At 40.4% G+C, this 16,685-nt stretch overlaps 1 protein-coding gene across 5 annotated transcripts in view; it reads left to right on the top strand.

Moving 5' to 3' along the window:
• The window catches only part of LOC117517618 (nck-associated protein 5-like), a 372,045-nt gene that overhangs the window by 203,336 nt on the left and 152,024 nt on the right, over nt 1-16,685 (top strand). For all 5 annotated transcript variants that reach the window (XM_034178739.1, XM_034178714.1, XM_034178721.1 and 2 more), the window contains one exon: nt 13,654-13,787. In XM_034178739.1, the coding sequence (XP_034034630.1) occupies nt 13,654-13,787 (134 nt within the window). The remainder of the gene's footprint in view (nt 1-13,653; nt 13,788-16,685) is intronic.

Consider the following 16,685-nt stretch of genomic DNA (forward strand, 5'->3'; position numbering starts at 1 on the left):
GAGGTCATGTTGCCTTATGCTGAAGAGGACATGCCCTTAGTAGAGAAGCTTGAATCTTCGACTGGACTGGGTTGCTTAACGTGAGGACGTTTCGCTTCAAATCACAGAAGCTTCCTCAGCTAAAATTCTTGCTCTGGTAGTCTGACTTCTGTCTTCTTCTCTACAAGAGTCAAGACAGAAGTCAGACTACCAGAGCAAGAATTTTAGCTGAGGAAGCTTCTGTGATTTGAAGCGAAACGTCCTCACGTTAAGCAACCCAGTCCAGTCGAAGATTCAAGCTTCTCTACTATGGAAACCACCTGGACAACTGAGAGCCTACACAGAAACAGTACATGCCCTTGAAATGGGTGTTTCAACAAGACAATGACCCCAAGCACACTAGTAAATTAGCAAAATCTTGGTTCCAAACCAACAAAATTAATGCCTCGCAGATGTGAAGAAATCATGAAAAACTGTGGTTATACAACTAAATACTAGTTTAGTGATTCACAGGATTGGTAAAAAAGCAGTTTGAACATAAGTTTTGAGTTTGTAGCGTCAACAGCAGATGGTACTATTATTGTGAACACCCCCTTTTCTACTTTTTTTACTAATAGCCCAATTTCATAGCCTTAAGAGTGTGCATATCATGAATGCTTGGTCTTGTTGGATTTGTGAGAATCTACTGAATCTACTGGTACCTTGTTTCCCTTGTAACAATAAGAAATATACTCAAAACCTGGATTAATCTTTTTAGTCACATAACACTACTATTATTCTGAACACTACTGTACGTGGTTAGCAAAATACTGTAGGGATGCATTAATGTTGCTAATCTGAAATATTCAGACCAGTCTCACAATATTATACTCAACAAAATTTAAACGCAACACTTTTGGTTTTGCTCCCATTTTTTATGAGATGAACTCAAAGATCTAAAACTTTTTCCACATACACAATATCGCCATTTCCCTCAAATATTGTTCACAAACCAGTCGAAATCTGTGATAGTGAGCACTTCTCCTTTGCTGAGATAATCCATCCCACCTCACAGGTGTGCCATATCAAGATGCTGATTAGACACCATGATTAGTGCACAGGTGTGCCTTAGACTGCCCACAATAAAAGGCCACTCTGAAAGGTGCAGTTTTGTTTTATTGGGGGGGGGGGGGGGATACCAGTCAGTATCTGGTGTGACTACCATTTGCCTCATGCAGTGCAACACATCTCCTTCGCATCATCCATGAAGAGAACACCTCTCCAACGTGCCAAACGCCAGCGAATGTGAGCATTTGCCCACTCAAGTTGGTTACGACGACGAACTGGAGTCAGGTCAAGACCCTGATGAGGACGACGAGCATGCAGATGAGCTTCCCAGAGACGGTTTCTGACAGTTTGTGCAGAAATTCTTTGGTTATGCAAACCGATTGTTCCAGCAGCTGTCCGAGTGGCTGGTCTCAGACGATCTTGGAGGTGAACATGCTGGATGTGGAGGTCCTGGGCTGGTGTGGTTACACGTGGTCTGCGGTTGTGAGGCTGGTTGGATGTACTGCCAAATTCTCTGAAACGACTTTGGAGACGGCTTATGGTAGAGACATGAACATTCAATACACGAGCAACAGCTCTGGTTGACATTCCTGCTGTCAGCATGCCAATTGCACACTCCCTCAGATCTTGCGACATCTGTGGCATTGTGCTGTGTGATAAAACTGCACCTTTCAGAGTGGCCTTTTATTGTGGGCAGTCTAAGGCACACCTGTGCACTAATCATGGTGTCTAATCAGCATCTTGATATGGCACACCTGTGAGGTGGGATGGATTATCTCATACAAAATGGGAGGAAAACCAAAAGTGTTGCGTTTATATTTTTGTTGAGTATAGATTGTGAAAATCTACATTTTGCGATGGAGTTGTCTAACCTTAACCAAAACCTTAACCCAAACGCCACACAGCGGATCCACCCCCCATTCGTGATGGTAATGTGCAACATTTCATGACAGTATCACAAACTAATAGATTAAATCACTTTTTGTAGTGGCATCATGAAATTCCATGAGATTTGGTTGAAAGATTCCAGGATCATGACAGTTCACGCCCTCCAAGTCCAATCATGTGTTATCGGTGCTGTTTGTCTGACAGTGTGCAGGATTATGCAAAAACTAAGAAGCTTGTTTTCTGGACACTTGGTGAAAGGCTGCGGTATGAGCCAAGGGTGAAACCACTAACTTTTGGAGTAGATCCAACAAAGAGGGTTGATCCAAGAATTTTATTTCACTGTCTATTCAAAGTGGGACTGAGTCCCTCCCGGATACTCGAGCTTCTCAACCTGTCCAGGAATGTAAGTCAAGAATCCTGATAAATGAATTTCATGCCTGCCACTTGTGTCTGTGACCTTATTCTTTCAGGCATTACCCAAAGTTCATGATCACTGATGAATATAGAAGCGTTAATCGACCAGTAAATTGGGGGCCTCACCTTCTGGCTCTCCATTGCCTGTGTGGTTTGCCATCTAGTACCCACTCTCTAATATTTGATATTAATTTAATGTATACATTTTGCAGCAGGAGCACTCATGTCTCATTCTATGTCTCAAAGGGCTCCATCTTGGAGCCGCTGTGGCAACTCTGCACAAAAAGGGACAAACCAAGCCAAGTCTGGGAGCACGTGCTGGTGATGAAGAACTGCCCCGTATCCTGCCCCAAGATAACCGGTCCATTCCCACCTCTCAAAACAAACCATCAATCTGCCACTGCCAGGTGAGGCATGGCCATGTCCTTGACCTTCTCCAGCCACTAGTTTCCCAACACCGAAGAACCTCTGTGGTGATCTAGCACAGAAAATGCACCACGTCCCCAAAATGTCAAAGCTGATGGTCCCTCACAGTGAAAGTGATACTCGTCATTGGAGTCTCCCTACTTAACTATACGTTTGACGCAAAGCCATTCATTCCAGCGGTACCCAAGGATTTTCCAAAGAGACCAAGTTCCAAAGACATTCACTTGTTGAGAACTCAACAGCTTTGTCTCCTCCTAAAACAAAATATATTTCATTTAAGTTCATGATGGAAAACCAGCAACACCTGGTACCTGAGACGGAGGAGTCGGAGAACGTTTGTGCACTTTTGTTTGCTAAATGAATAATTTGTTGACTGACTGTTCCAGCTGCAGGCATAGCACTTTATTTGACAACAGCATTGTTTGCGGTGTGCTTTTGACAGATAACTAACAGTTCTGAGGAGACAAAAGGCTCCATCGTCACGGCGCTCCAAACGCTGCCGGAGTGTTTGTGACAGCTGTTTGGAGGACATGTGACAGCGTGGACGTTTAGGGACCAGGGTTCTGCAGGGGACTCAGGTGCTGTCTCTGCAGATTGGCCTTATCAGGCACGGACAGGGGCGAGAGCTGAGACGGGGTTTCATCACATCCACCGGGTGACGTCTAGTGACAGCCAGACCCAAATCGTATCTCCACACTGTCCCCTTCACCCACTCTGCAGTGTGTGTGTGTGTGTGTGTGTGTGTGTGTGTGTGTGTGTATGTGTGTGTGTGTGTGGGCGGGGGCATTCTCCTGGCAGTGATAAATGGGCCACTCTTATGATTTAGCATATTCCTGGGGTGAGTATTATTTGCTGTAGTGCCCGCGGCTCGGCTCTAATGTAGCGCTGACCTGCTGTAATAATTGAAGTGATGGAGCCCAGAGGGACACACGATTTACTGGAAATTGGTGGACACGCGTTTAGTGCGCTTGGTTTCAGTGCAGAAGCATCCCGGTTCAAACCTCACCCCTGCCACATTTCTCCATGTAATATGGTGGGCATCCAGTGTAAAACTTGTGCCAATTCAACGTGCAGATCCACTTCAGACATGCTGTGGCGACCCCGAGTGAAAACAAGGGAGCTGGAGTTCGTATCGAATAATTTTAAAGTTAACATATCTTCCACTGAGACTTTCATCGTGACTCTACACGTTGACGATTGTCAAGTAAATAATGTTGGTAATATCCACTTTGTAAATATGGAATTGAAAGTGTGATGTCATTTAATAAAATGATCTCAACAATATAAACACTGCAGATTAACCACATAATGTTTTGTGGGACTACAAGTAAAGGTTCTATTAAAAAAAAAATAAAATAAAAATCTGTTCAATATTTTCATGATTAATTGTAATTTATATTGAAAACTGCCATCGCAATTTGTCAAATTTAAAAGACAAATTATAACTTTTGTCAGAAGTTTGAAATCATGACGTGTATGTTCTTAAATATATAATTTTTAAACTGAATTTAATCCAATAATCATCATCAAGTTAATGTTTGGTTTAAAACTCATTTATTTATTTTTTTTTTATCTAGAAATTTAAACCCATATTATCTCGGGTGGCTCCAGATAAAATCCAAGATAAACCTGTTTACAATGGGTTGACAACTTTTTAAACCAGTTGCCATATTGTAATAATGAATTAAGACTAATTCAAAGCATTTTAACAGCAATTTGAATTTTGACATACAGCAGTTCAACCTTTACTAACTTTTATTATCTCAAAAGAAGCCAGAATGAATTCAGTTTAAACCTCTTTACTTTTGTTTTAGAAATATTTAAAACCAGTTCCACAAGAGCTATTTATTTTAAAATCCAGTTAACAGCTATTTTAACTTTAAATTTGATCATTTAAACCCAAATTGTGTCAAATGGAGCCGATTAAGACACGTTGAAATATGTTTGAAATTTGTTTATGTTTATCTATTTAAATATTTAATATGAACACTTTTCAAAAATAAAATTAAAATCTTCTAACAGTAATATATGTCATTGGCTCAAAACAAGTTAAAACATTGCAACATGTTTGAGGTCATTTAAAAGCATTTTCAGCTATATTGTTGTTCTTGCTGTACTATTGGTAAGTGCTTTATTTCACAATGAGGCCATTTTAACCTAATTTAAAACAAGACTTAAGCACAATGTTAAGAGATTTAAATTCTTTGATTAACATTTTTAGTGTGGAACAATTTCAAAGTAACCAAAACCAGATCATTTCAAATTTCTCAATCTTCAGTCCAGTTTAAATCCATTTAAACATTGTTTTTGAGTTCATTAAAGCCACTTACAGAGCTGCTTGTGTCATTTAAAACCCATTTGAATGGTAAATAGTAAATTGACTGCATTTATATAGCACTTTTCCATCTGCAGCAGATGCTCAAAGCGCTTTACAATAATGCCTCACATTCACCCTGATATCAGGCTGCTTCCACACAAGGCTCCCACTACACACCAGGAGCAACTAGGGGATTAAGGACCTTGCCCAAGGGCCCTTCATGATTTTCTGGGCAGGCAGGGATTTGAACAGAGGATCCTCTGGTCTCAAGCCCCAACGCTTAACCACTAGACCACCACCTCCCCTGTAAGTAGATTAACAGAAAATGAAACTGTTTCAAACCAGTTTATGATTTTTTTTTCTTTGAAACAGAACGTAACATCCAGTTAAAACTAGTTTAAAATATGTTTGATGCCATTTAAAATCAGTTTGAATAACATGCAAAGGAAAATCACATGAACACATTTTCTTGTCTTTGTGCTTTGTAATGTATGGAGGCATTTCAGCGCACGTGTGGCAAACGTCTGTGTGTTACACTTTCATTTATGACAAACACACAAGCGGCCGTATGTTTAATTTATGAATGAAGAACCTGCTCTCTGTTTTATTTATTTATTTTTAATCCCTCGTGTTTGCTTTAGCAGCGCCTCGGATCAGCTGGGGGGCCTTTGATTAGGCAAAGAGCTGCAGCTGAGGGGAGCTCCTAATGAAAAAAATCATTGACCCCCACATTCAAAAACAACAACAACTGCACCTTGAACCCCGAACCGGCACACAGCTACAGACGGGCGTCCTGGACACAATGTCATACACAAAGACACGTGCACTTAACCCGATAACAGTGCACGGCAGCTTCTTTTATTACAGGCACAACAAGGAGATGTGGAGGTCTCTAATTAATTTAGAGTCCTCTGTGGATCACGGGAGGGCTGGAGAATGAATACCATTACCATCTAATGCGCTCCAATCACAGGCGCACGCTTCATTCTGGGATTCAAGGAAATGAATAGTTGCAGAAAACATGCATTTAAAGAAATAAAAGTCCAATCAGGGATGCAGTGCATGATGCAAACCTGCACAATAGAGTAAACGTAGGATTCATTTGTTATGAAGGGGAGACAGGGACAGAATTAACAGATTGCTTCAGCTTCTATGAGGATGTATTTATTTAACCAGGAGGATGGCAATCTATTTTAGTGACACAAATGTAACATAAAAGTCGTAAAAATCTGTTAATCAGGGTAGACTGGGAGCAATGTACACCGTTTTACATTAGCGCTACAGTGCACTCTCAAATTGTGTCTTAAAATATCTACATTTATTAATTGAAAATACAAATAATATCACCAATATTGTGGATGGTTGGTACAGTAGCTGGATTACATTGTAGCAGGAAAGTAAATTAAGCGGAAACACCCTTTTATATTAGTGTTTCCAACATTATGGGTCAACAGTCCATGTTCATCTGCTTCAAATAACATCCAGTATGTTGTCAAGTATATGTTTATTTGTCCATCTTATTTATGGAATTTAGAAGCTATTATGTTAAGTAACAGCACATGCTGTGGTGTGAATATGTATAATGTGAATATGTGAATATGTTCTTGTTCATTGTTGAACTCACCAACAGAGAACCACTGTCTTTAAATGTGAGTTCCACACATCCACTAACCTTGCAGCAGGTGGCAGACATGTCTGTGGAATATTAAACAGGCAAAACAAAACTGCTTTTTTTGGCTGATCTGCTGCATCAACTTTTACCACATTTTCTTTCTTCTCATTAAATGCCTTTTTAAGCTGGTGAGCGACAAGATGATAGCATTTGTTGTTTTTGAGTTATTGTGTTAACAAACTGCTGCAGCTGGACTCATTCCTTGATTCATTCATAGTTCATTCAGCGCATATTAGAAGGCATGTGCCTGCATTTCAGATGAAACCTGGAGCATAAAGCTACACCTGTAGTCCACTAAAGTATACAAAGTATACATAAGCAATGTCCTTTGTCTTCAGTGGGGACATTTGTAACAGTTTTCTGAGATGTCTTACTACGAGCCTCCCCACGGTCAGTGTGCTGAAATTAGCCCTGACAGAATCATGGAATTTCACTTGAAAGATGACTGTTTATTGAAATGCAAGATTTTATCTCAAATTCTGTTTAAATACCTCATCTTTATACCTGAAGGTGAAGTAGGCACTGAAATGTCTCGCCGTTGTTACAGCTGTCCTGCTCTCCCCTACTGTATTGCATTTAAAAAAAATTATTTCGGTGCATTTTGAAATAAATAACGTGTGATGGCCCCATTCAGCAGCCAGAGCTTCTATGTTGCCGTTGATAAATGCGGTCATATCTTAGATGGATATTTTTCTTTATCAGCCAGGAAATGAAGCCAACCTCCTCAGAGATGGAGGTCACATTTAATCCTGAAACACACAATCCGCTCTTGCTTCAGATATATGGCTGAACAGAAGGGTATAAAAGCATGCATGGGCCATTTTATAGATTACATGACCTGCTTATTTCTTATTACTTTTTTGCAGCCTCTCTGCATTGTTTGACGCTGCCTGCTGGTGTTACTGTGGAAAAATGTTGCCCTCCACAGGCGACAGCAGGTAGTGCACCTCAGCCATCCAGGGCTGTGACAGAGTGATGGACAGTCAAAAGACAGGATTATCTCCCTCAGGGGCTAGATTCATTTAAATGTTCTCACAGAAAGTTGCCCGGCATGTTTTTGTCACATCCTGTGTCGGTGTTGACTTTGCGACGTCCTCCCAGGACCCAACCGAAAAGGCGTGTTTGCTTTTGCAGCTGAGGCCTATGAATGAATATGCTTTCAATTAGAGCACCACACACAAAAAAAGAAAATATAAAAACAATAAAGGAGGTGTACACAATAAAAAAAATCTGTAATGTATTTCTGGGATTACTGGCCACATAAAGATATGGTAATGCTTGAGATTTAACGGCCGTAAGGCTTGTAAAATGGTTGAAATTATATATATTGAACAAAAGCAATAGAAGGCTTTTACGACAGCGTGGACTGTAAATCCTCTGTTGTTATTGGGGCGTTTGGCAGGACTCTGTCAGCAGATGCATGGCGGCTGGTGGTTTATGCCCGCGGCGTTAGTTTGGCCATGCAGACAACAAAAAATTTGATCTAGGCAACTAAGAATCCAGGCCACAGACCTTCTGAACAATGCTGCACACATTAATGCGGGTGCCGGTGTTCAGGTTCCTCGGCATTGAGTTGGAGAACAGCCTGACATGGCGCGCCAACACCAAGGAGCTGCTGAAGAAGGCGCAGCAGAGACTGTACTTTTTAAGAATCCTCAGGAGGAACAGTCTTCCTCAGAATCTGCTTCTCGCTTTCTATCACTGCTCCATAGAGAGTGTGCTCACATATGGACTGTGTGTTTGGTATGGCAGCTGCACATCCTCAGAGAAGAAGGTGCTACATAGGGTCGTTAGGGCAGCAGAGAAGATCATAGGCTGCCCCCTCCCCACACTGGAAGACATTTACACATCCAGATGCTGCAGGAAGGCAATAGATATTTCAAAGGACGTCTCACACCCTGGACATTGTCAGTTTCAGCTCATGCCATCAGGCAGGAGATACAGAATATTACAAACCAGAACAAACCGTCTAAAAAATAGTTTTTATCCAAAGGCAATCATGGCGCTTAACTCTTCAAGGTGAAATAGTATGTTCAGTATGCAGTACATCTGATGGCAGTCTTTTTCACCCAGTGCAACCTGTGACCGTACCATTCCTGTCCATAAACAGTGCAATTTTTTATATTTTTTCTTTTTAGATGTTTTATTCCTGTTCATAGTCAGTGCAATATGTTTTTATGTTTTTAAACTATTTATTATTCTTAACTCACGAGCCGAAGCACTTTCAATTTCGTTGTGACTTTGTAAAAAGTAACAATGACAATAAAGACTATCTATCTATCTAATGCATGTGGTGCTGCAAGAAAAGGTCTTTGTTCTCGCCTCTCTTTAGGTGATATTCAGCTAAACCAGTAGAAGTGGTTTATTGTACTGATTAGGGGAAGCTGGGACCGTGGTAACGGTACAAATCATTGTAGGGTCACATGATCTTCTCCTTTCTGCCTTTGCACTCATCCTCTTGACAGAATGAGCCCAAATTGCTGTGACATATTTGTAAAATTAAAAAATCAAAAAGGTAACTGCTATAGGGGAGGCCGGGATTGTTAGACATTCACATGTTTTATGGCTATACAAGAGGAGATGCAAATGTTTAGGTGCAGAAGGAAGTATTCTGACAGGGCTATGTTTGTTTGTTTGTTTTAACTTAGCAGCCATGTAGAAGAATTTGGATTATGCCCCAGTCCATTGAGCATAATATAATGGAAGCTATGCATGCTAATTTAAGTATTTTGATTGTTCAGTGTAGCTATATTGTGTTTGTTGCTGCATTAAAAACCCTGAACCTGACCACACAAGATGAGCCAAAATAAACTTAATTTAATTTTGCTCATCTGTTTTATATTTGATTCTCTGAAATAACCAGACTACTTATGAAAATTGATGCTAGCTGCAGTAATAAAATGCACATTTGTTAATAATATTAATTCATTGACCTTATGTTGAAACAAGTTTGACCTTTATTTGTACTTTTCTCAGGATTGCTTTAAGAGAAAAGTCCAAAAGCATCTGACACATTGCGAGTTAGATGATGAACTTAGAGGTGAGAGGTTTTCTGGCAAGGAATCAGTTTTGAGCACAAAGTGTCAGAGTGAGTGAGCTGCACTCATCCGCCACAGCTCCCTGAGGTGAAGCATTACAACGCTCTGTTCTGTAGTACCTCCAGTAGTTCATACCACTAGACCTACAGAGCCTGCTGCAGCAGGACAATGCGCCCCACCAGGTTTATTTTTCCATTAGCTTTGATATCAGTTCATTTTCATTATAGTTTGATGTTCAGTTGCACCCAGTCTCCCCTCTGTCGCAGCTTTTTATCATTTTAACACCACGTTTATGTCACTACAACCAGATTTTCAATCTTCCAGCTGACTAATTCATACACAGTGGGACTGTGTATGTTATGAATTAGGTTAAAATTGCTTTTGTGGAGTTGCTGTTCTATCTTTCTTCTGGAGAAAAGGTGAAGGTGAGCCAAAAAGTGGTTGGGTTTTAGTCCAGGCTTGTTGGTCCAGGTCCTGGCGGGGGGACGGGACACTTTCTGCTTCTGTACGGGTGGATTTATGCCGGTCATTACCTCTGACAGGCGAGCCTCCTGTTGTGTAAAGAGCTGCTCCACATAGTAGCCATGAATTTACAGGCGCACTGAGGCCCGGCACTGGTTTTAATGGTGACCTGAGCCTTATAACAGCTCTGCCAGACCTGCTTACTGAATTAAAATCTGCTTTTGGGACACAAGTTCTGCCAGGCGACACTTTAGGAAAATCCTGCTGTTCACTGGTTGCCTTTAAGACATTTAAAGCCACATGTGAGATTATTTACAGCCACATTTTGTGTTTGTTTTGACTTTTTGTGCTTTTTTTTTTTTGGCGCTTGCTTTAGATACATTTTATGTTGCGAATTTGTTAAATTTCTCCTATGAATGTAATGAGGAATAACTCAAAGTGAGCTGCAGGATGTTTACCACTTCACCACTAGATGTCGCCATAATGCTTGCAAAAAGCGCATCCCTGTGCTTGTTTTTCTGCACAATGCAAAAGCTACATTGCAGTTTTGCTTTGCTGTGGAGACAAAGAGCTAAAGATGACCATGAGCCTTTAATAGACCAGCAGATATGAATGCTGCTCTGTCCATTGAACTACATTTATCTACTCATTTTTGTCTCGATGCTGCGTATAAACTCTGTGACAGTCACTGATGTTGCTTTTCAAAGAAGATGCTGCAACAATGCAGTGACACTGAAATCTGTCTTCTTTTATGAAGATAGAGATGTTTATCCTGCAAATTGTGCAATGTTTGTTTTCATACCTGATTCACAGACAGATGACTGTGAAAATAGAACTGTTGCATGTATCTTTTGAGATGCACAGAATTAAAAAATAACAAAACAAATCTTCATGTTCTTGCAGCTTCTTCACAACTTTGCTGCTCAAACTCTTTTGCTTTGCCAAACGTCCCCCACAGCGGGTGTCTGTCGACACAGGGGCCACGGTTTCTCCGTTACAGGCCAAAAAAAGAAGAAAAAAGTGGCTCTGTTTCCTGAGCAGATGGCTGAGGCCAAGAAACAGAGAAGAATCCAATTAAAAGATCAAAAAAGTACTTTAATTTTAGGATTGTCTTGACAGATTCAATGATTTGGTCGAGCTGCCTCCTCCTCCTCATCTTCATCCTCCTCCTCCTCCTCCAGGATGATGATGTTATCTCATCCTCATGCCAAACTGCGTCCCAGAGAGAACGCCACTCAGTGTGGTGGTTTGCTTCTGTGTTTGAAATCCTGATCAATGTTCCAGTACAACACTGAAAAGAGGCAGAAAACAAACCACATTTATTTTGTGATGATGACACACAGTCTAGCAATGCTTCTCTTCATTTTGTTGCAAACTTGTAAAGGCAGCCGTGGACTGTCCGTGAGGCAAAAAGACAAAAGACGAGTACAGTGCTGTAAAAATTATTTCTTTTTCACTCCATGCCAGTAGGGGGCACTGCACTCTGATGGGTGTTGACGTTTAAAGTTGGTGGAGAAAGGCACTGGCAGTTGCTAAAAATTCCTCGGCTTTGGACACGCCTTGTAATTTACGCTGTAAAATACAATGAGTGAACAAACGGACAAACGCATGCGACCCGTTGTGCTTGCTAATACAATAATTCAAAAACAAAAATCATTGAAAGAGCAGAGAACAAGAATAAACTAATTAGAATGAGCTCTTGACAAAATTACATTATGCCTGTATTAATGGTAAATGTCCACCAGGTGGCAAAATTCCTTTTCAAGAAGCTCGTGACATGACGATGAGCATTCTGTTGCTTATAGTCATAGATACCACAGTCTGCCACCTTATGAACACTGCCATCTGCTGGATATGTCTGGGTTTGTGGCAGAAAGTATGTTTTTATCATCTAATGCATGACGGAAAGAAGGAGCAGGTGGGGTTGAATTTATTTGGCGCCTGAAATAAGTTTAATATTTTCTTTCACTTCCAAAGCCAGAGTCTGTTTCTTAACACTTAAAAAATGCCTTTGTTCTTCTTCTGTATACTGTACCAGAGTTCTTGGTGGAATTGTATTGTACCTGCATTAATTCTGTTGTACCTGCATTAATAATAAATGTCTACCAGGTGGAGATATTCCATTTCAAGAACCTTGGGACATGGCGGCAACCATTCTGTCGCTTATAGTTGTGGATATATACAATGCATGCAGAAAGTATTCACAGTGCCTCACTTTTTCAACATTTTGCTGTTACAAGCTTATTCCAAAATGGAGTAAGTTAATTTTTCCCCTCAAAATTTTACTCACAACATCCCATAATGACAACATGAAAAAAGTTGTTTTGAAATTTTTTTAAATTAAAACAACAACAACAACAACAACAACAACAAAAAAAAAACTAAGAAATCACTTTTACATAAGTATTCACACCATTTTCTCAGTACTTTGTTGATGCACCTTTGGCATCAGTTACAACCTCAAGTCTTCTTGAATATGATGCCACAAGCCTGGCGCACCTTTCTTTGGGTAGTTTTGGATGTGAATACTTATGTACATGTGTTTTATTTTTAGTTTTTTATTTGTAATAAAATTGCAAAAAATTAAAAAAATATATTTTATGTTGTCGTTATGGGGTTTTGTGAGTAGACTTTTTGGGGAAAAAAGAAATGACTTAATTTTGGATGGCTGTAACATAACAAAATGTGGAAAATGTGAAGTGCCGTTAATACTTTCTGGATGCGCTGTAGCTCTTGGTCTCAATTCTGAAGCCACAACTTCAGAAAAACCTTTCTAACAAAGTTACTTAGCAACCACAACGTACAAGTCAGAATTTGGAGTAACTGTGCTGTGTTTGGGTACATGTGTGTAGGCAGCTAGAACTGGATGGCGTCGCGGGATGAAAGTTATTCATAGTGATGTTTGTGAGCGTTTTGTGAGTCAAAGCTGACTGTGAAAGGTGTTAAAGCTCAGAGACCTTTAATATGCACACTCACCACTTAATCAAGTTGCTGCGGTGCTGAAATGAAAAGAGGAAGACTGAGGTTCTGTGTTGCTGTTTGACATTTAGTCTGAACTTTCTGTTACAGCAACAGATGGAAGGGAAAGTTCATCGTAAACATTTTAAAGCAACAACAATCTGCAGCGCCGGCACCATTCTGGCATCTTAAATGCCACTGTGCCCTTTATTTTTTCATTGTCTTTCAGCCCTTAAACATTTAAAATATTTCAGACGGCCTACTTTGTTGGCTATTAGAGAAATGGCGAGTAGACTTTCAGTACATTTCTTCTTTGAGGAGGCCAAACATCAGGTTTGGCTACAAACTGCATCCTTGGAGCTCTCCACAGATTAACTGCACAAAGGATGTGGCCCGGGGTTACTTCAGCTCAGAGCTAACTGTGTTTTGTTTTGGTTTTTCTGTGCCTACAGCGAGAAAAACTGATCCACGAGCTAGAGGAAGAGCGACGCCTGCGACTGGAGAGCGAGAAGCGTCTCTGGGAAGTGTCAGAGGAGTCCGAGCTGGGACGGGCACAGATGGTTTCACTGCAGCAGCAGTTCTCCAGGTGAAGAGGCACGAAGATGAAATAACGTCTCGTGGTAGATAGCAGCTCTGAGACATACAGCGTATGGGTACATGGGAACACCAAGACATGGTGCACACTTGCTTTTCTGGAGTTCCTCTACTTGTCCATGAGCCAGTTGTCAATTTTGACCTAATCAGTACCACTTAAAGGGACTAAACAACGCTCACAATACACTGGGGTCAACATTTAAACATGCTGCAATCATATAAAAATATATGCCACATTATTTGTCTGATCATCGGGATTCCAAAAAGGTTTAGTTTGGACTAGCTACGACTGAACGTTTGTGACAAAAATCAGTTTCAGTTCGTAAGTGCCTTCGACTTCTCTCTCGTTTCACCACAACAGATCCAAGATTGACCTGCATGTTGGTTTGAATGGAGAGAGGTGGCCTTGAACTGGGAACCTTCTCAGCTGGAAACAAGCACACTTCACCACTCGGCCACGTACTACCCCTGCATGTCAATTTCATGTTGTACAGGGGTCAAAAGTTAAAGTTCCTGCAATTTTGGTCAAAAGTGATGCAAATTATTGTATGAGTTAGTAGGGTTTTTAGAAGGAATAGTTTGCACCATCTGTCATGCTTAAGATAAGATAAGATGCCTTTTATTGTCATTGAATAAAATTCAACAAAATTTAAGTTGCAGCTTCACCTCGTCTAGCATAAAACCTCATACAACAATTTAAGACAGAGGACAAAAATACACATTCAACTATACACACAGAGAATACAGTTGGCAAAGAAATGCAGCAAGGGATATCAAAAAGTGCTGTATGCATAGCAGCTCTATAGATAAAAGTGCTGTGTGCATGACAGTTCTATAAATAAAGTGCAATGTACCAGGAGTTGCAGACCCTGTAAATAAATAAAGCTCCCGTGGCTATGCTTGTGTTCATGCTTAATTATCACTTTACGCGGTAACATATGTCATATATCATAGAATCCAATAGACATTGACCTTGTTTGACCTTTACTTTGGAGGCCAAGCATTCAACACGGTCAAAACTATTCTGTTTATTAATCCTATTTACTCAACCAATAATTTGCATCACTTTTTTTTATCAAAATTGGAGCAACTTTAACTTTTAACCTTTGTCACCATTTTCTGTTTTTGCCCCATAACATTCAGTCATAGATAGACTCCAAACTATACCTTTGTGGAATCTTTATGATCAAACAAATAATGTGGTATAGTTTTCAAAATGACTGGAACAGTTATTTTCTTTTACAAGAGTTGAGTAAGATTCCAAAGCACTGTCTCTAGTCCCAGATAAGGAGGAGAAGTGAGAAGACTTATCAATATCAGTGCCATTATTGACTTTGCCTGTCTGTCCAATTCTTTGATAAATTCCATGATTAATTCGTGATTGATTTTCCATGTGGAAAAATGAAGGCCTGCCGAGGTGCAGCTTTTTTCCTGATTTCTAGATGTAGATTTTGCATCATGTCATTACATCTGAGTCTGACATTATGACGCATGGGCCTGCAAGGCAGAATTGTCAGAAAAACATGTTAGCATTGATAAAAGAAATTAATAACTTCTGATGCATATGATTTAGAGGGTTTGAAAAATTTGGAATCCATCCTCAAGTGGAACTGGTTGTCAGATCCCATCTGTAGTCCAAGAACAGTGTGCATTTTAGTTCACACACTGACACCTGTGGAAAAAATTTAACAGGAACCAACCAGGCATTTGCCCGCGACCTGATTCCGGATAAGCAGTTGGAGATGAGTGAGTGAGTGAACCAGGCATTTGGAAGTTGCCACAGCTATGCAATGCCATGACAGTTTGCGATGGCATCACAGAAAGTGAACTAATCTATTAGATCGTGATCAATTTTCAGTTTTCAATTTATTTTCATTTATATAGCGCCAAATCATAACAAAGTTGCCTCAAAGCACTTCACACAGGTAAGGGCTAACCTTACCAACCCCTAGAGCAACAGTGGTAAGGAAAAACTCCCTCTGAGGAAGAAAGCTCAAGCAGACCAGACTCATAGGGGTGACCCTCTGTTTGGGCCATGATACAGACATAAATTACAGAACAAGTCACAAAACAATTCACAGACGAATATACAAGAAATGCTATTGGCGCACAGGACAGGAGGATCGCCAACACGAACACAACTCCCATCTCTGGATGGAGCTGCACCTTAAACAGAGAGAGAAAAACAGAATCAGGCATCAGAAAGATGAAAAAAATACTGTATAATTTGCCAGCATTAAACAACAAGAAAAACAGGGAAATACTAAGGTGATCACCGGCCACTAGCCCTAAACTTCACTAAAAGACCCAGAATTTAGGTAAAGTTGAGATCGCGCCAATTACTAATAAATGAATTAAAAGAGTAAAAAGCATAAAACAAAACTGTACCAGTATGTTAGCCAAAGAAATATAAGTGCGTCTTAAGTGTGGATTTGAAAATCTCCACAGAATCTGGCTGTTTTATTGACGCAGGGAGATCATTCCACAGAACAGGGGCACGATAAGAGAAAGCTCTGTGACCCGCAAACTTCTTATTCTTAGGTCAGAAAGCTCCAGAAAGAAAAGAGGAGGGGGGCTGTGCATTTATGTTAATAACAGCTGGTGCACGAATTCTACAGTAATCACTAGACATTGCTCTCCAGACGTGGAGTTCATGACAATTAACTGCAGACCCTTCTACCTCCCGCGGGAGTTAAGTGCCGTGCTGCTTACTGCCGTGTATGTAGCACCCGACGCTAATGCTAACTCTGCCCTGGGGCATTTGCATGACAGCATTAGCGACAAACAGAACAGGTACCCTGAGGCTGTTCATATCATTTCTGGGGACTTTAATCATGTAGATCTGAAAGTAGTTCTCCCCAAATTCCATCAGCACATTAAGTGTAAAACC

The sequence above is a fragment of the Thalassophryne amazonica genome, chromosome 1 (assembly GCF_902500255.1).
Source record: "Thalassophryne amazonica chromosome 1, fThaAma1.1, whole genome shotgun sequence".
Classification (NCBI taxonomy): Eukaryota; Metazoa; Chordata; class Actinopteri; order Batrachoidiformes; family Batrachoididae; genus Thalassophryne; species Thalassophryne amazonica.